The sequence below is a fragment of the Myodes glareolus genome, chromosome 19 (genome assembly GCF_982192425.1).
Source record: "Myodes glareolus chromosome 19, mMyoGla1.1, whole genome shotgun sequence".
Classification (NCBI taxonomy): domain Eukaryota; kingdom Metazoa; phylum Chordata; class Mammalia; order Rodentia; family Cricetidae; genus Myodes; species Myodes glareolus.
Genome location: NC_142044.1, coordinates 17,311,256 through 17,335,587, shown reverse-complemented (window position 1 = coordinate 17,335,587; position 24,332 = coordinate 17,311,256). Strand labels below are relative to the sequence as shown.

The window sequence follows — 24,332 nt, the reverse complement described above, 5'->3', positions numbered from 1 at the left end:
CAACAAACAAAAAACAGTGATTGTAACTGATGTGAAATTTATCTTTTTCTCTGTCATCCTAGTTCTTTGTAGAAGAACAAGGTCAATCTATGATATGCGTATAGTTGGTGATAAGTGACTAGATGAATCTGTTCAGTAGCAGCTGTCAAAACCACCACCCCCCATCCTCTGTCACTGTCCCCTCTTTCCTTAAACCCTTAGAGATGGTGACCATTCACAGACCCTCCAATTCACCCGCCCCACTCCCCGTGCAAGAACTAGCAGAAACAGGTTTGGTGCATGTATTCGTTACCTTTCTATTTTTGTGTTAAAACACCATGGCCAAAGCAACTTAGAAAAAAAAGAGTTCATTCGGGGCTTATCATTTCCAGAGGAAAGAGTCCATCTTCAGCATGTTAGGGAAGAGCAGCAGCAGGTAGGCATACTGGCAGGAACTCCTGAGAATTCGCATCTCTCACCCCAGGCAAGAAGCAGAGATAGCGAACTGGAAATGGTGCTTGGATGAGAAACCTCAAAGCCCACTTCCAATGATGCATTTCTTCTGGCAAACCTTCCTAAATGGTGCTGCCAACTGGGAACCAAGTTATCAAATCCAGAGCCTGGTCAGGTGTGAGTGTGTGTGTGTGTGGTGGGGGGCATTGTAATTCCATCCACCGCAAGGAGGATATGAGGGTCATGTGCAGAATTCCCCAGCAGTCAGTTAGAGGATGCCAAGCAACATGGCCGCTCCCAAATCTACAGCTTCTTAATAAGACATAGAGCTTTTAGGTGTTTTATGGCTCTTACTCAGCCATGGATCAACACGGTACTTTCACAGAATCATTAAAAATGAGATAATCTCTGTAAAGCTCTTAGGACGGTGTTTAACACATAGTAAATGTTTGCCATTGTTATCGCTGTCACAGGAGAAAGAACAGGAGTCCTGTGAGTGTGAAGAGGTAGCAGCCAGCAGAATACCCATGACACCAAATTTGCATCATCCCCGTGGCTCCAGGTTACAGAGAACGTGCATATGTTTTGTTCCATTTATTCCAGCTAGCGTTACAGTCTATGAAACTGTGTAGTTTTCATCCGCAGTCTGAAACTGAGGAGGGTAAAACTCAGATCACGCCTTACTGAATATGAATCCATATCTATTAGTTCATAATCCCATGCCTTCATTATTTCCTGCTTTGGCCTGGTTCTTGGGACTAAATATTCCCATTCTAGAGTGATGGCCCCATGGGTTGGGCTAAAGAATGCTGGGTATATGATCACCACACTGGTTGCTACTCACTCTGAATGGGGCCGAAGTTAGCCTCAGAGGAAGAGCTGCTCAGTGTATAACCTAGGCCTTTTCTGCGAGTGGGTTCGAACTAACTCCATTTGAAATAACTCAATACATATTGATCCTGTGCTGGAGACTAGCCCAGGGATCTTTTCCAGAAGAAAGGATGCCCTGTGTTGCAGTGCATCTCCCAGGAAAAGGGCACTGGGAATTCTCAATAGGAGCAAAACTGAGGCCACATCTACAGCCACCCTAACATTTCCATTCACACCTTCGGTGTGTAACCGTCATCTTAGAAACTGGTGATGGTGTCCATAGAGCTGAAGGACACCCAGGACTAGACTTGAAGGTCAGAGACACGTCCAGACCTAAGTCTTTGCCTGAAGCCACTTTCACTGAGCCTCGCTTCTGCATGTGGCCATAGACACCTGTGCTACACACACAGGGCTCCAAAGCTCCTTTTAGTTTTGGTTGACTGGATAAAGACAGTAGCTCCTAATGCTTGGCGCTTGCCCTTATCTTCTAAGAAGTCTTTGCAAATGTCACTAAGGATCTCCACATGAGCCAGCTATCTGGGATTATTTAGGTGATATTGTTGCTCACCACAAATATCCTATAGGAGAAGTAGATTATATATATATATATATATATGTGTGTGTGTGTGTGTGTGTGTGTGTGTGTGTGTGTGGTGTATGTATATATGTATATATATTTGTATGCAGAAAGTGATGTGAAATGAAGCCAAACTTTATGGTGATGTTGCCACAACCAAAGGAACCCTGGCATAGCTAAAGAATTGAAAACCAGATTTTTGACCATGCCCGCTTCTGGGGTCATGTGGCCCTACGATGCCTTGGTTTTAGTCTCAGTGAAATTTGTGTTGTGATTCTGGTTTCCATATCTCTATGGACAAAATTTCTGCTGTGTCAAGAACCCATATTCATGGTGGCTTAGTATAACAACAAAGAAAACTATTAATTTGTTCTTTTTCTTCACTTGTTCTTCCTGCCCCTGCTCACCTGAGCTGCTGATGGTTTGTGGTGTCTGTCTATCCCAGAACAAAGCCCTCATCTGCCTTCAACCTTTGGGGAGGTCAGGTATTCAGCCTCAAGATCCCTATTCTTTTGGACAGTAGGTGTTAACATGCTCATCACCAACCAATGCAGCTCCCACTGTCCACTATGGCCAGATTCGCATGTTTGTTTTATTTGACAGTTTCCAATCAAATGCCTTACATCGTGTTCAAAATTTGAAAATCCAATGTCCTCATTTGGGCCTTGAGGCAAGAGCTGCTATACATTATAGGAAGCAATCTGCCTTATACGAACATTCTAAGTACCTATCTCTGAGCCTTAGGTGTAAGGATTGTGTTGTAGATGTAAGAATCGTGGCCAAGCACCCCATGACCAGTGTTTCTCTGCATTTTGCCCAGTTGTAGCTTTCTGTAATAGTTCCCATCTGCTGCGGAAGAAAATCTCTTTGATGAACTACTCTTCTCTGTGGGGAAAAGCATAAGTGTTAAGAATCAGTTAAATACTGATTTAGGAAAGTCCTGTGGTAGGTTTTACTCAGGGAACATCACTGAAGAAGGGGTGGGAAGAATGTCAGAGTCAAAGGGGCAGAACATCTGCTACAAGTGTGTCTTCTACATACGACAAGAAAGAGGCACCATGAACTCTCAGTGATGTATCGCTTAAACCAAACTTGAGTGTCAGTTGACATCCCAGTTCTGATTGGTGAAATCTCACAAGGCCCTGCCCCTAGATGAAGAGATACAGGCGATTAATGATTCATGAGAGAGGAAGAATCAGTCTTCCCCAGGGACGAGCTCCCTGACTGATGATCTCATACCAAGTAGTGAGCCCTTAAGCACGTACATGTGAGCTACACTAGATGGACACAAGTTGTCTTTATGTTTTTATTTACATACATACATGTATGCAATAATAATAAGTTCTAAAAGGTAAGATTATGAGACGGGATGGGTGGGTGGGAATGGTACGCAGGAAGGGTTGGAGGAAGGGGGAGAATAGTTTACATAAAGTACATGTATATGAAATTTAAAAATACATAAATGTTTCTATCATCTGGAAGCACTCAGAATGATAAATGAGCATCTGGCTATCTCACGGTCCAGTCAAGTTGGCTTGTAAAGTTAATCTTCATGCCTACGTTTATGAAATTGGTACACTAGAGAACCACACACAATCATGCCTTATGGATAGCCGATAGATGCTGCAATACTTGGAGCTTTCAGGGTTGCTACTGGAACACCACACCCTAAATTCTGCTGTGTGAACATCTTCAAGGGGTCCTGTGAATATTTATAACAAAAGTTGGGTCATTGCAACAACCTCTTTTCTCTGTAACGCCTACCGTGATCTGACCATGTTACCTGTTGGCTCAACATTTGGGGGGTTTAGGGAAGCACTGAAGGAATGAAAGAATGAGAATATTAAGGGGAACAAAGAAGGAGATTTTAATCACCTCCTTTTTTAGTTCTACCCATTTCGTTACTTCTGTAGATCCCAGATGTTTCTTGGAGATAGAACAGCAGGAATGGACCATGGTTTCCTGCTCCATCACATCCCTTCCTAGAGCAGTGAGTCAGCTTCCTGCTCATAAAAGGGACCGCCAGCCATTGCGGACAAGCTTGGAAACTTGAGTGGGAACCGAGGCCCTCCTTCCCTCCATGCTGCTTCTAGGAATTGTAAATGTCATAAAAACAGAGTCAGGAATCTTACCGCCCCTGACCTTCCACCCAGCTCTCTGGCGCCATCACTTCCTGCTTTGACTTTTCTCCATGTCCCACTCTGCAATCTTTTCTGCCCAGAAGAAGCGATGAAGATCCAGGGAAGCTCTGGCATAATGCCAAGGCTACCTTTGCTCAGAACTGCTCACACTTCCCATTCGGTCCATCTCCAGTCCTCCCCAAGCCTGCTAGGCCTTCTTGAGCTCTGTTCTGGCCTCTTCTCGGACCGTGATTCCTACTTGTGTCCTATCTTTTCCATTTGGCTATAGTGACATTCTCCATTCCCCTGATTCCCTTGACACTTCTGTTCTCTTGCCCTTCTCCCAAGTCCCGGTGTCACCTCCACAGACAGACCCAGGATTCAAGGTTACTTAACTACCTTGTGTTCTCTACTTTTCATTATAACCCCCACATAAAAATTGGAAAGGGAAAGAGCTCTCTGAGTTATTTTTAAAAAATAATAGTTTTATTCAGTCTTTGAGAAGTCAATACTTTGTACTTTATTCATAAACATGCATTTTGATCATATACATCCTCCCTTTCCTGGCTCCTTCAGACCTACTCCCATCTACTTACCCAACCAACTTCATGTCCATAAAGAAAAAAACTGAATTAAATCTATGTTGCCAAGATACCGTTGGCTGTGGGATCATCCCCTGGAGTATGGTTGACCTACCAGGTCTGGGAGACATCCTTAAAGAAAACTGATTCCCCTTTTCTCAGAAGCCATCAATTGCCAGAGTTCTCTCACCAGGGTGAGACGTTGTGCCCACCTCCCCTCTCCATATTGGGATTTTTTTTTTTCAGGCTTAAACTTGCGCAAGTCTGTTTGACTTCTTGAAATGATATCAATTCCATTCATGAGGATAACTGCTTCTGTAACAAACAGAGGCTTAAAATTAATCACGCTTATCATACTCCATTTGTGAAATCCGGAAGTTCAAAAATGGGTGTCCTGGGGCTTAAAGATTGTAGTAGGGTGTGGGAGAGAAGCAATTTCGGAATCTTTCTCAGTCTCTAAAATCTGTGGGGATTCCATAGCTCCTGGCCTCTTCTCTCTGACTTCTGTTTGCATTGCCAGACCATTTTACCCTCTGTGGTTCTCTGTACCTTTGTAGTGAGACTCGACGGGCTGCCTGGGTGATATATTTTTCCATCTTGGCATCCTTACACTTCAACTCACTTTTACAAAGCCTCCTTGGCCATGAAAGTTCACAAACTAGATTATAAAATCGTCCAGTGCCATCACATGACCTTGCTGCAGAAGGCAGTGGAAAGGGAGTGGGTCTGCTTTTGTCTCCTTGTTCCTTTCTTGTGGTCACCGTGGTCATCTGGTGGAACCAAACCTTAGCTATACCTATGGAGCTTCTTCCATTAGAATGCCATCTCTCTCTCTCTCTCTCTCTCTCTCTCTCTCTCTCTCTCTCTCACACACACACACACACACACACACACACACACACACACACACTTTCCTCCCAGACAATGATCCATGATTATGTCATCAATATTTCCATCCAATATTCCTGCGTACCTTAGCCCTACCCGCCTCACTTCTGGGCAGAGGGCTGAAGGGAGTCATAGCATGTCACAATATACAGTTGGCTTTTTTTTTAAGTAGGAAGGGCCATGTCATTTTTCCTTGCTAATAAATGACTGTAGGCCAAGCATTCCGTTGATCAAATGAGATACCTAAACATTTTTCTGTACCTTCGCTTTGCTTGTCAAGATTACTGAGTTCAAAGGAGGTAGACTGGAAGTCAACAGGCAGAATAAAGCCAGGCACAGTGCCCTACCATAATTTCCTGTACTCATGTGTGTAAGGCAGGAGGATTTCAAGTTTAAGGCAAGCATGGGCTACTTGGTAAGAACCTGTCTCAAAAGCAAACAAACAAAAACATTCAGGAAAGACCAGTGAGCTTTGCCGTATAAATTTTAGCCACCATACATGGCATATAACCTAGCTTATCTTGACCAGTCTTCCGTGGAAGGGTTAATGGGAAGGGAAGATGCAGATTGAATAGCACTGACTTTCCGAGCTGCTCAACTCCATCCACCTGTACCTATTCACAGGCTGCGCATTCAGCAGCTACATTCATGGTCTTTCTTGTTCCTTTGATGGAAATGCCCATTAACTTCACCTTCTAGTTATTTGGTTTCTTTTCTAAGGTGATAGAACATTTAAGTTCTTTCTTCCTAAAGAAGCAGAGTTGCCGTTTGTTAAGAAGCAATTCTAATGTAGATCTGAACACCAACGTTAGAGAAGGTAGAGTGGTGTTTAGGAAAAGAACAGCTCACACCCAAGACATGAGTGCAGGCTTCTCACAGTCTCCAGTGTCGAAAACTTTACTTTACAGACTTGTCATTGACCACAGGCAGCGGCTTCTGTCTCTTCCTCTTGATCGAAATGATAACAGATTCACAGGTGTGGCAGCCGAGGCTATGGGAAGAGAGGAAAGACTGCTATGGGCATTTAACAAGATCTCTCCCTCAGAGTAAGCTCTGGGAATGAAGGATGCTTATTTCAAGGTAGATGCACAGTAGGGCATAATTTGGGGACGTCATAAAAATCAAGGTAGAAGAAAAACATGCAGGTATCTGGGAGCAGGAATGGAGCTGGCATGCTGAGCCGCCAGGACCTAGACATGCGGCGTCATAAGCACCAGCTCTTCTCCTTTTGTCCTCCTCAATGCCATACCTCCCTTGTCTCCTCTTGCCCCTGCTCTTTGGGGGGCCTTTGTGCCTCAGTAAATGTTGGGATGAGCAGAGCTCCGCACAGCTGGAGTCAGAGAGTGAATGCCTTCAGATTAAAACCAGACCTTAAACGTGTATTTCACGAAAGCAAAAATTGCTGTCGAAGTTCCCGTAAGCCTAGGGAGAGCATCTAGTTCTTCAGCTAGGGTGTCAATAAAGGTCCCACTGGCCAGCCTGAGAACCCATCACCCAGGGAAGAGCACTGTTTCCATGGAAACATGTAATCGGTGACCCAAATATGCAAGTTAAAGTTCGCTATTTTATACCTATCTCATTGTTTGGGTCTACTGAGGGGTGCCACTATTACATAAAAGCCAAGGCTCTCTTTTCATAGGCGGATTTCCCCTGAGCACACCATCAATCCTGTCAGCATAGACCATGGGGGTCTGTATCTCTGTTCTACATCAGCCTCTCTTAGTTATAAACTTTTGTTTTTTTGGTCGTGGCGGGCTAAAGCCAAGAGGCAAGCCATTCCCCCAGGGTATTGCTCACTTGCCTCTCCCTCCATTTCTTAAACCCCCGCAGGGCGAGCCCTGCTGAGGCTCACAGACAAGAAGCTGGAACGCATGGGGATCGTCCAGGAGAAGCAGCGACAGCACGTCTTGCAGCAGGTGCTCCAGCTGAAGGTGCGGGAAGAAGTCAGAAACCTACAGCTCCTCACACAAGGTAACCTGCTGCTTTCCGGTGGGCGGGTCCCCGGGGACATGGGAAGACCGAAAATGTGATCGCTGTGACAGAGGGGAGCCAGGAAACTTGTCTATTGTTTCCTTACAGAATTTCCTTCATTAAAAGGAAAAGAAGTAGGTTAGCTTTAAAGATTACTTCGCTCTAAAACTTTCCAGTTTCACTGCCCAGCAGAGAGAAAGATGCATAAATAAGTAATGGGCGCACAAGTGGAACTATTGGCGCTAACCGTCAGGTTACCACGCACAGCTGCATAGACTGCTGACTGTACAGCTCCAGAGTACCAACCACATCGATCAGCGGCCCGTTGCTCCCTCCAGAGTTGTGTGATGTTCAGGCTGCGCAGCTCAAAAGCACAGTCCTGGCTGCCCTCATCTGAACAAAAATTCCGAGGAGGTCTTAGAATTTGACTGATTCTAAGGTGAATATGGCCAGTGATAGCGATGAGGTTTTGATGTATTTTGTTTTACTTTGCTTTTCATGGGCCAGGAGAGGGGAAATGTTTTCAGTTTACCTTTAGGTAACTGAATTAATGCATGCATATACTTCAGAGATTTTGAAGACTCTGTTAACCTCTTGCAAAGAAATGATTTAAAATGTAGACTAGAGATTTTAAATTTGGACTGTTAAGATTGTGTGACTAAATAATGTCATGAAAACTGTCAATATATTGAGAGCATGTAAGATCCCTACAACTTTGAAGTGTCAAAAAAATCTAAAATTTGAAGAAAACTCCAGTATATGTAACTTATACGTTTACATACTATCTGATAGCTATAAGCTTCCATCGACTGTACTTTTTCTTCTTTTGTTGCCCATCATGCATCATTTTAAATGAAAGGATGATAAAGTAAGTGTTTTTGAAAGCATCGAGTAGTTTTCAATAGTCAGAATATAGTAATCGTATGCATAGTGGGGAAATCTGGGTCAGCTAAGTTTCATGTTACTGCATTTAGATGAACCCAGTAATAGTCCTTTTGCCTAGAGCGGCGGTTCTCAACCTGTGGGTCGAGAACTCTTTGGGGGTTGTGTAGCAGATACCCTGCATGTCGGGTATTTGCATTGTTATCCATAATGATAGCAGAGTTACAGTTATGAAGTAGCAATGAAATGATTTTATGGTTGGCGGTCACCACAGCATGAGGAACTGCATTAAAGGGTTGAAGCATTAGAAAGATTAAGAACCGCGGGCCTAGAGGAAATGATGCGGAGCTTGGAGCATGCGTGCTGCAGAAGGATAACATAGACGGATAGGGATGCAAAAACGGTGTCAACTCTTTAATATGCTTGCTCGAAGTTCGTCCCTAGAGACTCCTGGTAGTGAGTCATAGCAATGCTTACTAATCTGAATGTGACATATTAATATACCTTCAAGTTTCTCCTAAGAAGTGGATAGAGATAATAAGATTTATGGTGAATACTATCATGGTGCTCTTTCTTTTTTATTATTAATTCTTATTGAGCTCTACATTTTTCTCTGCTCCCCTCCCTGCCTCTCCCCTCCCCCCTTAAACCCTCTCCCAAGGTCTCCATTCTCCCAATTTACTCAAGAGATGTTGCCTTTTTCTATTTCCCATGTAGATTAGATCTATGTATGTTTCTCTTAGGATCCTCATTGTTGTTTCGATTCTCTGGGATTGTGATTTGTGGGCTGGTTTTCTTTGCTTTCTTTTTAAAAATCACTTATGAGTGAGCGCATGTGATAATCGTCTTTCTGGGTCTGGGTGCTCTTTCTAAAATGGAAAAACTCTACATAATACAGGCATTAAAAATACCTTTAAAAGAATACATAATACAAGAAAAAGATTTGGGAAATGAGGGGAAAGCATATGGGAAAGTTGATATATAGCTTGGCTTCATTTTTTTAAAACACAGATTTTATATATTTTACATATGAATATCATGTAAGTAAAAGGGTGCTTGATTATGCCATATTTTCACGATGATTCTCTCTGGAAAATATACTTGTGGATGATCTTACCTCTATTCATTATTCTTGTTCCCTGTTTTCCAAATCTACTGTAAAGTCGTAATGTTGTTTAATCAGAGCATATTAATTTGTAGCTTCTAGAGCATCCTTCTTTCCAGATTCTATTTGGTGTCTGGACCTCCTAGGAGCATTTTTTCCTCCTACGTTGATGACAAGGGAGTAGCTTACCTCGTGGACCATGCCTTTGACCCCATCCTCCACTCCTTCCCACTTGCCTAGGCTGTATGTCACAAAACCATCTCCAGCATTCACTGCCCAGAAGTCTTTCTCAGATAGTGTGTAAGCCTACTAAGCTAAATGCCTGTCTGGGTTCAGGAAAGGTCCTAGCTTCATCCTTTCTCATTCTGTTGTTGGCATTTTCCCCTGTTGAAAAGCTACACAGCCTGTATTCTTTCATCCCATTCCCTTTGGAAGAAGCTTGTGCTCTCTAGCCCATGGGTATTTTTCTCTCAATTTTTATTGCCTTTCTTATTGCTTGTCCTTCACATGTTAGTATTCAAAAATCACTTTATGTCAGGCGTCCTTTTAAAAAATTCACAGTGCTATTGAAGTGATAATTTCTTTCCTTTTTTTTAAAGAAAAGGAAACAAAATTGACAAGATGTGTTGAAGATTGATAACCGTAGACGTAAAGAGATCTGGGGAAGCTTTAAATTATTTGGGGGTCTAGATTTTCTCTAATAAGAATCAATGTTCCTTCTACTCAGGGGAGCTGGCTGGTTTAATATCCATATCATATGGCATTTCACTACAGGGGTGATACAGTTTTAAATATTTGATTCTGCAAACTCACAAATACTAAGCTACAGCAACAATATGCTGAATAATTACAATATTTCACATTTTTTTTCTTTTTTTTATGTCTCTGGGCCTGTGTCTTGAGGAGAATGGCTTATATTTCCAGTTTCTAGAAAAGAGACACAGTGCTAGGACACAAAGTCGTTACTCTGAGCAAAGCATGTTTTTGTTGGTGTTGTTTGCATAATCCAGTCAAGCTGCTACAAGACATACCACAAACTACTTAGGTTATTGTGTTGTAGTTACTATTCTTATTTCTGTGCCAAAATACCTGACGAAAGCAACTTCAGGAGGGATGGGTTTATTTTGGCTCACAGTTTGAAGGTATCCTTGTTTTGCCTGGTAGGATATACAGAGTAGGGAGCGCATGACAGCCAGAGAATACGGCAGTTGGTCACATTGTTTCTACATTCAGAAAGCAGAGAGAGATGGATGCCGGTGTTAAGGTCCCTTTCTCCTTCTTATTCACTTCTGAATCCCAGCCCACACAGTGGTATCATCCACATTTAGAATGAGTCTTTCAACCTCTCTGAGTTTTCTCATAGACATACCCAAGGCTTTGTATCCTGCGTGATCCTAGATTCTGTCAAGTTCATAATATTAGTCATCAAAGTGAAATACAATAGAGTTTCTCGTTCTTCTGAATACTGGGACATCTGCAATCAAAGTACTGGAGGAGTCAGGGACTAGTGAAAGCAGCTTCATGGGCCATTCTTACTGAGCTCTCCCACTGTGTTTCATATGTCAGAAGCAAGATAAAATCTCTCTGAGGTCCCCACCAAAGGTTCTTATCCCATTCATGAAAATCCTACCCTTATAACTCAATCCTCTGTCAGAGATCCCATCTCTTTAAACCATACCTTAAGGATCACAAATTCAATAAATGAGTGTATTTGAAGGACAAAATATCTAATCTCTTACATTGGTATTTAACTTTGTGTTATTTTTAACCAAAACCAACCATTTTTAAAGGTAGTTATCATCTTTGATATAATTCGTGTGTGTGTGTGTGTGTGTGTGTATGTGTGTGTATGTGTATGTGTGTGATGCACATGTAGAGACAAGAGGTTGATGTAGGATGTTTTCTATCACTCTCCAAATACCTTAGTTTGTACCACTGAACACTGAACTCACCCACTTTTCTAGATTGACTGGTCAGTGTGCTACGAAGATCTACCTGTCTCTACATACCAATTCTACCAGACACACACACACATACACACAGTGCTGGAGTTGCAGATGTGTATCACCACACCTGGCTTTTGTGTGGATGCTAAGAATCTGGTTTTGAGTTCATACATAACAAGAACTTACCCCCTGAGCCATCTTCGCTCCCAAAGTGTAATCCCTTTTTTGAGGTAAGGATTTTATCTTGTAAACAATTGGATTGTGTGTGTGTGTGTGTGTGTGTGTGTTTCTATTTTGTTTTTGGAGTCCCTTTATAAATATATAGATTTTTGGAAGAGCATAGGTGGCTTCCTTTAGAGAAACAGCTAAGCAAATCATGGCACACATAGTTACTAGAGGTCTCTGAACCTGTAAACAAGGAATGAACAAGGGCACTTGGGAATAAAAAATATAAAAGCAATACTCAGAACCATATGAATACTGTACATTTGCTAGAAAGAAAGAAATATTCTCTGTGTGTACATTCTTTGTTTATATAAAAATACTGAGTAATGTAGATGAAACTAATGTAAGTTACACCCAGGAGGCAGAGAAGGTGGCCCTGGAGAGAGGATGCATGCTTCAGATGTCATTTTGCATTTGAAACATGAGTATTTGAACTATTTTAAAGAACACATTTTATAAAATAAACAAGAGGGAGAAAGGATAAATTTAACATTTGATTTGCCTGGATTTTAAATCCTGACCTGAACATCCAACGCTGTTACGTCAGGAAATTAGTTAAGCACTCTGTGCTCCCATTTCCTAACTTCTGAAATAGAGAGAAGTAACTCTGACCAACCAATAAGAATACGGCAGGAATTAGCGAAGCTAAATATGCTTAGCCATTGGCCTTATCACATAATTAAACCAAGTGTGCATTTACAACATGCCTCATCATTTTTATGCCTTTTCTGAAATGTTTTATGTGATACACCGCTTAATAATATTCACTTAAGTGTACACTTAGCACAGGAAAAACTAAGATTTTGCCCCACCTTTCTTAATCTACTCCTTCTAGGTGCTGATAAAAAGATAAAATATATCGGAAGACTTTTTCAAATTACAAAATGGGTGCCTAGCAAATGTCAGCTTTTACTCACTGTTCAGAAACCGTGACAAGCAGTCTTAAAACTCTCATCATCTGAAACCAGGGCCATCTTCTCTTCAGTCCATGCCGCCCCTCCTGCCATCGACAGTGGCCCCATAGCTCTGACATTTACAAGCAACATCATCAATGCTTGCCCTTGCCTTTATGCTATACTTGTGATACCTTTAGGAAGATCATCTCTATTGAAAGAACCCTTTGTTCTTCTGTGTTCCATCCGTGAGCATCCAGGATGTCAGTCTGGTGGTCACATTTGATTAACTGCGCCAGTCCAGCTGGCGCAGAACACTCCCAGTTATGTTTTGGGAAACACAGGCAGCTCAGAAGTCATTCTGACACTATACTTCTGCTTGACTCATCGGAGATGGGAGTAGGGGTGTGCTTTATACAGCAAACACTAGTACAGAGTGTCCTAGAATTCTTCAAGTCTATCTACACTGGGTGATGTAATGGGCATTCTTGGCATTTTAATAGTAGATATTGTTTCTATAAAGCAGAACTCCCCCAAAGATACTGAATGTTGTGCTTGGTATAGATAATGAGTTTTCAATGTTTACTATACACAGAGCATGTACAAGTTGTTGCATGAACTCTTCATGTTTCTCTGCCTTGGCCCCTACTGTCTGCTAGTCTCAGTATACATAGGAGGGACGGTGACAACAGGGAAACTCCTGTGCCCAAAGCTAGGCAAACTTTGGTAGGAGCGTAGCTAAGGTCTGTCTGAATCCAGAGCCAGCTTTCTGCTTTCTTTACATGTTTCATTGCCCTCTTTTAGAACTGACTTTTTTTCTTATACAGGATTGCATAAGACCATTTTCATGCAAGTATATAGTGTAATTCCCTTTTCACAGCTTGCTTCTATTTTATAATACATGTACACATATATATTATATTACATACCTATAATGTCTAGTACCCACAAATGAGAGAAATAATGCAATATTTTCCTCCTGTAATAGACTTAATTTACTCGATTATCTCTAGTAGCACCCATATGCTTGCAAATGATAATAACTTCATTCTTTTTCTTTAAATTCTTTTTATTTTTTGAAATTATAATTACATCCTTTTTATCCTACCTTCCTTCCCCACAATTCTTCTTTTTATGTAAATTATCCCACTGTACATATGACCCATGTTTTCTTTATCCATTTTTCTGTTGTTTCACATTTAGCTTGGCCTTATAACTTGGCTTTTGTGATTAGTTCTTCAGTGCGCATCATTGTGCAAGTGTTCGGTGATGGGTTGTCTTAGCACCATTTAGGTGTAGACTAGGATGTAATATAGCTGAGTCATGTGTAGGTGTCTAGTTAGTTTCTTGAGGCGCCTCCATGGTGACTTCAATAAGAACTGGACCAGCAGTGTATAAAGCTTCCTTTTTTGTCTGCATTTCTGCAAGCATTTGTTATTTATTTCTTTATTACTGACATTCTGACTTATATGAGATGAAATTTCAATGCAGCTTTTTAATATTTATTTTTTGAGATCGTTTATATACAATTGGCATAAGTATGTGTGTAAGAATGTGCACATGTCACAGCATGTATTCTGAGGACAACAAGACAACTTGTAGGAGTCAGTTCTTTCCTTTCACTGTGTGGGGTCTGGGTATTGAACTCGGGTTATTAGTCTTAGTCTTATATATAAATATATATATGAAATCAAGTATAAGTGAAAGTCATGTGCATGCAGTACCCTTGGAGGCCAGAAGAGGGCTTTGGATCTCTTGGCTCTAAAATTATCAGCATTTGTAAGCCACCGAAAGTTGGTAATAGGAACCAAACACAGATCCTCTGATGGAGTACCAGAACTAGTAGCCACCAAGCCACTCCCCAACCCCTTGATACATTTACTTTTCTTCTAAATAATTTCTAATATTTTTGCTTTCTAAGATTGGGTTGTTTCCTTAGCATTGAATTCTACCTACTCCTTTAAAAAACATTTCTTTTATTTTTGAGATTATAATATAGTTACATCATTTTCCCCTTCCCTCTTCCCCCTTCTCCCTCCAGACCCTCCCATATATATCCTTAAATGTAACCTGCTGAGTCGGTATAATGGCACTTGCATGTATGTATTGGATAAGCAAGTGGTTGGCTCTTCCCTGGGAAAGATTATTTCTCTGCTTCCTTCATTTCTTAGTTACCTATAGTTTTGTGTAGACTTAAGGCCTTGTTGGAGTTCCCCAGTCCACTTTAGCGCATCTAATGTTGTTGACCTCGTTCAGCTCATGTTTAGGCAGTCAGGTTGATGAGACTTTGTAACCATAGCTTTGGACATCACTAGGAAACAAAAACTTCACAGTAAACTCCCTGATTGTCTGGCTCACAGGAGATTGTATTCATATTCCTCTTATGGCTATGATGATGGACATTTTTTCAGTATGTATATTGACCATTCATGCTTTATCTTTGTGTACTATCTGGCCATTTCATTAACTCAGGTATTGATTATGTTATTTAATTTCTTGTTCTTTAGCCTTTTGAGTTCTTTGTGTATTCTAGATATTAACCCTCTGTCAGAGTATAATTAGGAAAGCTTTTCTCTCATTCTATAGGCTGTCTTAATTGTTTCCTTTGTCGTGTAAAGGCTTTTGAACTTCATGAAGTGCCATTTACCAATTGTTGACCTTAGTTCCTGAGTAACTAGAGTCCTACTCAGAAATTGTTTGTCCATGCTGTGTTTTTTCTATTTTTTTCCACCATCAGTTTTAGTTTGGGTTATATATATATATATATATATATATATATATATATATATATATATATCAACAACAGTTTCCTCTCCACCCCTCCTCCCATTAGTTACGGTCTTACTTTAAGGCTTTGGATCCATTAAAAATTGACTTTGTAAAGTGTAGAGGGCTTAATGTAAGACTGCAAACTAAAACTTCAATCCCTTAAGAATGGTCAGAGTGAAAACACATGTAAAGAAAGTAGAGAAATCAGAACCCTTACTCAATGATGAAGAGAATGAAGAATTGAATAGCCATTATAGAAAACACTATGAAGGCTTATCAGCTATTAAAAATGGAATTACCATCTGATCCAGCAATACCACTTTTAGATAGGGACAAATGAAATCAGAGCAAAAGCTTAAACTAGTATAAGTACACTTGTGATCACTGCATCTCACTGACCAAGGGACAGAGACATAGCAAAGAGCCACCTTAAGATGAATGAAGAAAATAGAAAATACAGGGCGTATTCAAAGTGGAATATTATTCAAAAGTATTTAGGAAGAAGGAAATCCAGGTATTGGCTAAACAGATGAACATTAAGGAAGCTGGTTACAGATGACAGAAACAGAGGAGCTACCAAGAACTGCTGTTGAATTAATGTTTGTGGGTACAGGTTTGCAATATAGAAATGTTACATACATCTATTGCACTATGGTTTTAATATGCGTAGCAATACTGAAACTTAGCAATAATTATGATGGAAAGTTTAATGTTATGTACTTTTTTTTACTATAACTAAAGCAATGTCTGAGCCATAAAAACATTGACTCATGTTCAAAAAGCCAAGAGCATAAACTTGGTATCATCAACATTTTTGTTGCTATTCTTGAATTTTCTGTATTGAGCTATAAATGTTTATCTCAATCCCAGCAGTACTACAATAAGGTCTCACTTCTTTGGTTTCCGTTTTCAATGACTTACTCAGCTACAGAAGTTGAAATTGTGTAAAAATATATTAGCAACTGGTTGGGGTAAAAATCAGGCAGTATAAAGCAATGTCTCATAGCAGTTAGGGTAGATAATAGTAATGGATATAGCCATCTTCAAGATCTTTATAATGATTGCTTGCAAAATAGAAAAAGTTCATGGAAAAGAGAGAGGTGAGAGAGAGAGGGGAAGGGAGAAGAAGATGGTATTTTTTAATCAGGGCCTGCCTGTTTGGGCTCATTAAATATTAATGTTTCCCAAATGGCGGTTTCTACTTTATTCAAATATATATTTCAAAATTTAGTTGGGAATTGCATGGCCAGATGGATGACTCCAGTGTCCCATCCTTAGGAAAGACAAAAATAGGAAGCATGGCATTCAGATCCAAGAAGATTTTTCAGAACTCTGTGTACCGTTTGGGTATTTTCATCCAGTCACCTCCACGGTGATGCCTCATCAACTAAACTAGGTCATCTGGTCCCCCAACCTTGCTTAAAGGAGGAGGCTTGGAGAACAGCACAATGGACTTTTAAGCAATTATCCAATCTCATATTATATATCTGATCATGGATTTTCAAAGGACTAGAGAAGTCCCCACAGTGACAAAATACCCCAAGAGAACTAATAGCTCAAGATTAATGCTTACATTACTTGGAGATGAGAGGTGGCTCAGTGGTTAAGGGCATTTCTTGCACTTCCAAAGGACCCAAGTTGGAGTGTTGGAGCATCCCAGCACCCATGTTACAACAGCCCGAGGGGATTTGGCATCTTCTTCTGGGTGATGTAGGTACCAGCACGCACAGGTGCTTTCCCACCCAGAGAGACACACAACAATACACAGACATAATATTTAAAATAAATCTTTTTAAAAAATGTTTATGTTACTCAGTAACCTATATTTAAGGCACGGTTTCAGCAGTAATCTTCCCTTTCACTCACTGTGCATATGTAATCAGTTGAAAATCCTCTAAGCTTCACTTGTAAGGTGTGTTTGCAGCCCCACCTGCCTCATTACCACCCCATCACTGTTTCAATCCACCCCATCCTCTCTGAGATGATTAGCGTAACCTAGAAGTTATCCTCTGAGCAGAAGGGTCTACCCTACCCATTCAGTCACTTTCTCACTCTTATTGTCATGGTTAATTTAAAGATACCTCTGACAATGTTATAGTCACCCTTTCCCAGCGGTTGTATTCAGCCTTTGGCCTGTGGGCTACATGTGTCCCATGATAGTGCAATATGACCCAATACAAAAAGCATAAGCCTGCTTAGAGCATTATGAGGGTTGTGTATGTGTGTGCATGCAATTGTTTTGGAGTCCAGCTGCACAGTTCCTGAATGTGTAATTTGTAGATGACAATATTGTATCATAATGTCCAAAAATTGGACATAACTGCAACATTTGGTGGCTCCCTATTGCCTACAGAAGAAGATTAAAACTTCTTAGCATCCCATAGAAAGACATCTAGATATTTCATTGAAACATTAATGTTAACTGCGGGCAAACAGCTTTCTGGAGATCATGATACTTCAGATTTAAAAATAAGGTTAGAATCTGTTTCATGGGTTTGTGATGATGGGCTAATAAAACTTGGAAAAGGACCTAGCCTTGGTGAGCTGCCACCCCTTCTGAAAAGGTCTACCTCGTCTTCCTGGACCAATCATGTCTCTTGAGTATTTGAATTGCTCCTTTAGTCACACTATTTGTGTATTTATTACAGAGTATCCCTTTTCCTTTATTTTCCTGATCCTGAGGCCCCATGGTAGGCACTAGAGACAAAAGGGAACACCTGATCTCATAATGAAGGTAGAAGCCATTATAGAAACGTGCAGATGTGTAATGGCAGCACGGAAGCAGAACTTAACCACAGCTGGGAACAGGGGGAATGACAAAGACTTGCCAAGGGTATGCCACATGAACTAGCTCTTCAATGCAAAGGCATTTGCTAGGTGTATAAGTTCTGCCATGCGGCAAAATGGAGAGTATGTGTTATGATTTGGAAACCAAATGTAGCCCAGAAGGATGACTGCTTGGGATAGATCTATAGTGGGAAGTGCTTTTAATGAAGTTCTAGGAGTCTAGGAGATCAAGCCTAGCTGGAAGAAGAAGGTCAACATAGGTAGGTGCTAGGAGCTGTCTTTTGTCCTGGACTCTTGTCTCTTTCCCGCCACCTGCCCACCGCCCCCTCGCTGCCCGCTTGCCATTAGGTAAACAGGTTTTCTTTACCATACATTCTTCACCACCCAGATATGCTGACTCATTGCAGATCAAAAATCAATAAATCAAAATGACTGTGTATTGGACCCTCTGAAACTGCCGTCCCAAATAAACAGTCCATACTTTACCGCCTTTAAGTTGCACAGGTCAGCTTTTAAGTCGTTGCAACCAAAAAGAAACTGACAGGTCCTGGTGTCCTAGGACTACTTTGGCTCCTGTAAATTATGAAGAACCTCTATGGTTGCCTGATTTTGCTCGGCTTGTCTACCTCCCAGCATAGGGTCCAGCAAAATGTGGATCTTCTATCAGTTTTCGGATTTAAGTTTAATTGTTGCACTTTTCTCTTATTTTCTAGCTCTGTTTTATTTCCCATGGTATCTTCTCTTAGTGGTAGATATAAATTTCAGTTTGAGTTGATAAAAACTAAAGGTAATTACCAAAGCCAATGTAGATCATCTTTTTCCATAAAAAAGCATTATCTAGACTATTATTTTTTTTCTTTTCCCACCTCTTTACCATCCTTTGATGTGGGATTCCCCTCTGTATGCTGTGAATACCATTGGTTAATAAGAATTTTCTTTGGGCCCATTACAGTGCATAATAGAGCAAGGCAGGAATCCCAAGCAGATAGAGGAGGAGAGAGTAGGCAGAGTCAATGGGAAGCCATGTATTTGCTGAAGGAGACAGACACCAGAAACTTACCGGTAAACCACAAGCCTCATAGTAAAATATAAAATAATAGAAATGGGTTAATTCAAGATATAAGAGTTAGCTAGCAATATGCATAGGCTAATAGGCCAAGCAGTGCTTTAATTAATACAGTTTGTATGATTATTTCAGGTCTGCGCGGCCGGGAAATGAAAGAGCACTCTCTGCCTGCACTCCTTCCCATAAGTATCATCCTCATCATCATTGTAATATTCTTTCTATTTACTTGGCTACCAAAGAAAACAAAGGCCCTTACATTTGTAAGCCACTCACCCACATTGTTTAGCCTAGGATTTTAAATCCCTAAATATTCTCATCAGTGGCACTATCGTTACTGTAAATAAAACTTTTCTCCTCTGACTCTTGGTGAGTAAAGATGTTGAAGGAATAGGCATAGAAGATTTGGTGAGATTCTCCTCCTATGAGTTGGGTCATTTATGGCCTTATTCAGTATCATTTGATTATTATCTGCTGAATGCATGTTCTTCTTAATTTGCTCCGAGACAGTATATCTACAAACTATTACTTCCCTGGACTTTCTCCTGACACACTTCAAAATCTTCATTCCTTATTATGCAAATTTTATGGTGAAGAATCCTTCTAATTTTATCAACTCTTCAAACTGGCAAAGAAATTCTCCTTAATGTGAGCTTTATGTGTAAAAGTCTAAGCACAGCCATTTTTTAGGGATTTTGAAAAAAATCAGTTTATCAGTTGTGCTTAGCATTCAGTCTTTCATTTTTAGTCTATTGTGGGCAATTAATACAAGAAGGTATTTTGTTTGAGCTAAGCTTTGATACTGACCCTTGCTTTTGAGCTGTAGGATTCTTCATGAAAAAAAAATATTTTTCTGTTCTAGTGTCCCCAATTGTCTCTCTAGACAGCATATGGGAGAGATGTCCATATCCTGCTTCTCAGACTTGGATTTGTTCTTGTGATGAGTAACAGGAATTCCCAAAGACTCCAAGTACTTCTTTCTGAGTGACCACTTCTATAGAGCTAAACCTCAAAATTCTTCACCGTTATTTGTGCAATTCCAAAAAATGTAATTATGTCGTTACCTTAACCTTACAGATTTAGATTTGAAGGTTCTCAAAGAGTTCATGCTGCATTAAAGGTAGATACATCCCGGATTTATTACAGTGACATTGGTTTCTTTCTTCAGGGTGAGTATAGAGGCTGCCACCCTGAAATCTAGTTACTGTAGTAGTCAAAGGCTTTAGGAATTTTCTTTCTTCCTTCCTTCCTTCCTTCCTTCCTTCCTTCCTTCCTTCCTTTCCATTTTCTATTTATTTTACTTACATATTTTTATGTAAATATCATTTATTTTATTCATTTTTTTCATTTATTTAAATACCAACTAGTTCCTCCTCCCTCCTCCTGCCACCCCCTCCTGTTTTCCATCTACTCCCCTCCCTATCCACTCCGCTTCCATCTCCATTCAGAAAGGGACATGGTGTTGCCCAAAGCATGGCACATCAAGTAGAGACAGGACCAAGTTCCTTCTGTTATGTTGAGGCAGGGCCTGTTATTTCATCATGGGGACAGCTTACCAAAAGCCAGCTAAGCGCCAGGGAGAGGTCCTACTCTCACTGTTAGAAGCCTTAATAGGAGACCAAGTTACACAGTTGTCACACACATGTAGAAGGCCTATATTGGTCCCATGCTGGCTTCCTGACTGTTAGTATAACATCCATGAGTACCTATGAGCTCAGGTCAGATGACACCCCTGGCTGGTGCAATCCCTCATCCCTTTCTTCCTCAAGATTCTCAGAGCTCCGAGAAGTGTCTGTGGATCTCTGCTTCCATCAGTTACTGGATAGGGTATCTCTGATGGCAATTAGGGAAGTCACCAATCTGCTTACAGTAGATGACCAGTTCCGGCACCCTTGCCACCAATGCTAGGTGTCTTAGTTTGGGTCATACTTGTGGGTTCCTGAGGGTTTCCTTGGCACCAGGTTTCTCCATAACCCCGAAATGGCCCCCATCCAGATGTCTCTTTTGTTACTCCCCTCTCCATCCTGCCTCCAACCCACCTCCCACACCCAGCCCATCCAGCCTGCTCCCTCAAATTACCATCCCTCCATTCCCCCCAACCCCTGCCCCCAATTTACCCAGGAGATCTTTTCTATTTCCCCTTCCCAGAGAAGTGCATGCATCCCTCTTTGGGTTTTCCTTGTTATCTAGCCTCTCTGGGGCTGTGGATTGTGGGTTGGTTTTCCTATCCTCTATTCCTAATAACCGCCTATGAGTGAGTACATATTGTATTTGTCTTTCTAGTGCAGATTTTTTTTAACTCAGAATGATTTTTTTCTAGTTCCATTCATTTGTCTGCAAAATTCATGAGGTCATCTTTTTGTACAGCTGAACAGTACTCCATTGTGTAAATGTACCACATTTACCTTCTCCATTCTTTGGTTGAGGGGCATCTAGGTTGTTTCTAGGCTCTGGCCATTGATAATGCTGCTATGAAAAGTATAGTGAACTACTCTGGCTCCTCTGAGAAGAAGCAGAGAAGTGTATATAGTTTAGGATTTTTATCCTGTGTATTGCATATTATCAAATTCCCTGCCACCTTTCTTAGTTTTCTTTCTTTTTGCCACCAATTCTCAGTATCTGGTATAACAAAATAGAGAGAGGACAGCTTTTCTTTGCTTCTAAGTTCCTACATGCCTGTTCCAGAACCACATGTGTCAACAAAACTGGGAATAGAGCCTAAAGTTTTAAAGCCATTAGCACAAAACTGTATCCTGGCCAAGAGCAAGAGTCTCCTGTCGTCTCTGGCACAAAGCCTGCTTCTTCATTAATATATATTTCTTCTTTTATTTATCTTTATGGTTATGACACACATTCATTCAGTGATTCCTTCAAAAGACATTTATTGAGAACCTACTTTGGACTAAGAAATCCCTATTTACTTTCTGCAAGGCATGATAAAGCGATGAATTGGACAGTCCTTGCCCACAGAGACAAATGGAGTACATATGCCTGTCAAGTGCTATAGCACAAGGCGAGGGGTGACAAAGGGAAGTGAAACTATCCCCAGGAAAATATCGGGAAGATGGCCAAGAGGAAGTAGCCTCTGAACCATGCCCGAGTTTAGAATTAGCAAGGTGTGTTTGCTTTCTCTTTAATTATCCAACGGATATGATGTCACTAAGGTACAAGGCACCCTGGAGACGTCCATGATGCTGCTATCGTGTATATACTGTACAACTAGCTGTTTACTGTTTATTATGTGAGAGGCCTTTACTGGCATTTTCTGAGATACAGTGAACAAGGCAGCCAGATACATACAGTTATAGATGATTTATATTTTAATAAGATGTCTTTCATCACCAAAAAAATTATAGCAGTCAGTCAAAGAGAATGAGGTGTTGATGAATAAGTCAATAAGCAAAGGGATTTTCCTGGATCCAAAGGTGAAGGCGACTCTTCCCAGCAATCTGAGATCTGAAAATGAAAGAAGGGCTGGCCAGCTCAGCTGCTTCTTGAGGACTGTAGAAAGAAAACTTGGCCCAGTTGGAAGAGACAGGCTGTTCTGAGACTGTATTATAGTTTTTCTGAGAAATAGAACCTGTGGGGTATATATAGATATATGAGGAGTTATATTACAGGAATTGGTTCACACAATTATGTAGGCTGAGAAATCCCACAGCCTGCCATCTGCAGCCTTAGGAACCAGAGATGTGGCTGGTGCCATTCAGCACGAGGCCAAAAGTCTAAGAATGGAAAACACTATTGGTATAAGTTTCGTAGTTCAACGGCTTAATAAAGGCTTCACTGTGCAAAAGTAAAGGAAGTTAGAAGAACCTTCTTGAGAGAGAGAAGCCTGCTTTCTTTCCCCCGTCTGCTCTATTCTTGCCCTTGGTGTTTCAGTGGTGGTGGTGGCAGTAATGGTGAGGCCTGCTCCCTTTCCTTCAGCCTACTGGCCCGAATTCTGATCTCTCCTAGAAACACTTCAGAGACCCACCTTGCAGCAATGTGCTGTCATTTCCCTTTTTCAGTCGACATATAAAGTAAACCATCAAAAAGTATAATGAGTTCTAGGTTCATGAAGAACGCTAACAAGTTAGAGGCTCAAGAGGAAGAAGGAGAGGTGAGCTGGCAGGAAGATGCAGCCAAGTCTGGAAAGTCAAGCCCCAGGAAGAGCCAGTGTTTCAAGGCCAAAGTAAGAGCAGAGGAAGGGCACTCACGCAGCCTGAGGCTGTCAGGCAGGGAGAGTCCTCCCTAGCTCTCAGGAAGATAAGGCTTTGAATTGACTCAGATTTTCAGCTGAGTAGATAGGGCCCTGTCCACACTGCGGCCATCCGCTCTGCAATGACTACAATGGGGAAGAAGATTAATTTCATCTGAAACATATCTGCGGGTGCATCCAGAATCTCATTTAAGCAGACGTCTGGACATCCTGTAGTCCAGTCAGTGTAATACATCACGTAATCCTCAGACTGAGTAGGATGGCTGGTTGGCTCTGACTACCTTCCTACTAGGAAATGTTTCTTCTTCCAATGAGATTGGGCTTTTTTTTTCCCTTCACACAAATAAATTGTTAGCCATGATGCGCTTTTGCAAATTAATACTTGAACTTGTCCAAATAAAAGATTTTTTAAAATTGATGCCTATCAGGCACACAGTTATCCCCCTTTATCTCCTATTTTTCACTATTTGTGGCTTTTGGGAATAGGTTATATGGTTTATGTGAGCTACCTACTACATTCTAGAATTTGAGGGTGTGAAGCCATCACATTTATTTCCAATCTTAAGTCATAATGAAGCCGAGATGCCGCCCTTGCATGTCCTCACTTCTCCAAATATTCTGAGTGATCTTAATCTTGTCAGATCAATAACATGAATTATTTTTCTGCTAGTTGGCATTTCGATTGACTGCACTGGCATGGATTCAGCATGAAGGAGTTCACAGTAAATTACTAATAGTTACCCCCAGGTTTTTCCACGTCTGCTGCGTAAGAGGTGGTGTGGCTTTGTCTCCCACATTTGAAGACCTGCTTATCAAATGGAAACAAAATGGATGCGTAACATTAAAGCCCATCACACACTGTTGAAGGCTCTGGAAATGGAGGACCCGAAAAATATATAAGAAGCAGTTGACCTGACCCTGGCTTTTAGTTCATCACATTCCCATCAGGTGGCAGCTGCCATGATTCATACTTCCTGTAAACTATATACAGAGACGTATCATTTTATGAGTCAAGAACTTTG

The 24,332-nt window shown here is 41.0% G+C and overlaps 1 protein-coding gene across 4 annotated transcripts in view; it reads left to right on the top strand.

Moving 5' to 3' along the window:
- Positions 1-24,332, top strand: part of Samd12 (sterile alpha motif domain containing 12) — a 400,448-nt gene that overhangs the window by 208,726 nt on the left and 167,390 nt on the right. For all 4 annotated transcript variants that reach the window (XM_048457237.3, XM_048457236.3, XM_085678977.2 and 1 more), the window contains exon 4: positions 7,299-7,439. In XM_048457237.3, the coding sequence (XP_048313194.1) occupies positions 7,299-7,439 (141 nt within the window). The remainder of the gene's footprint in view (positions 1-7,298; positions 7,440-24,332) is intronic.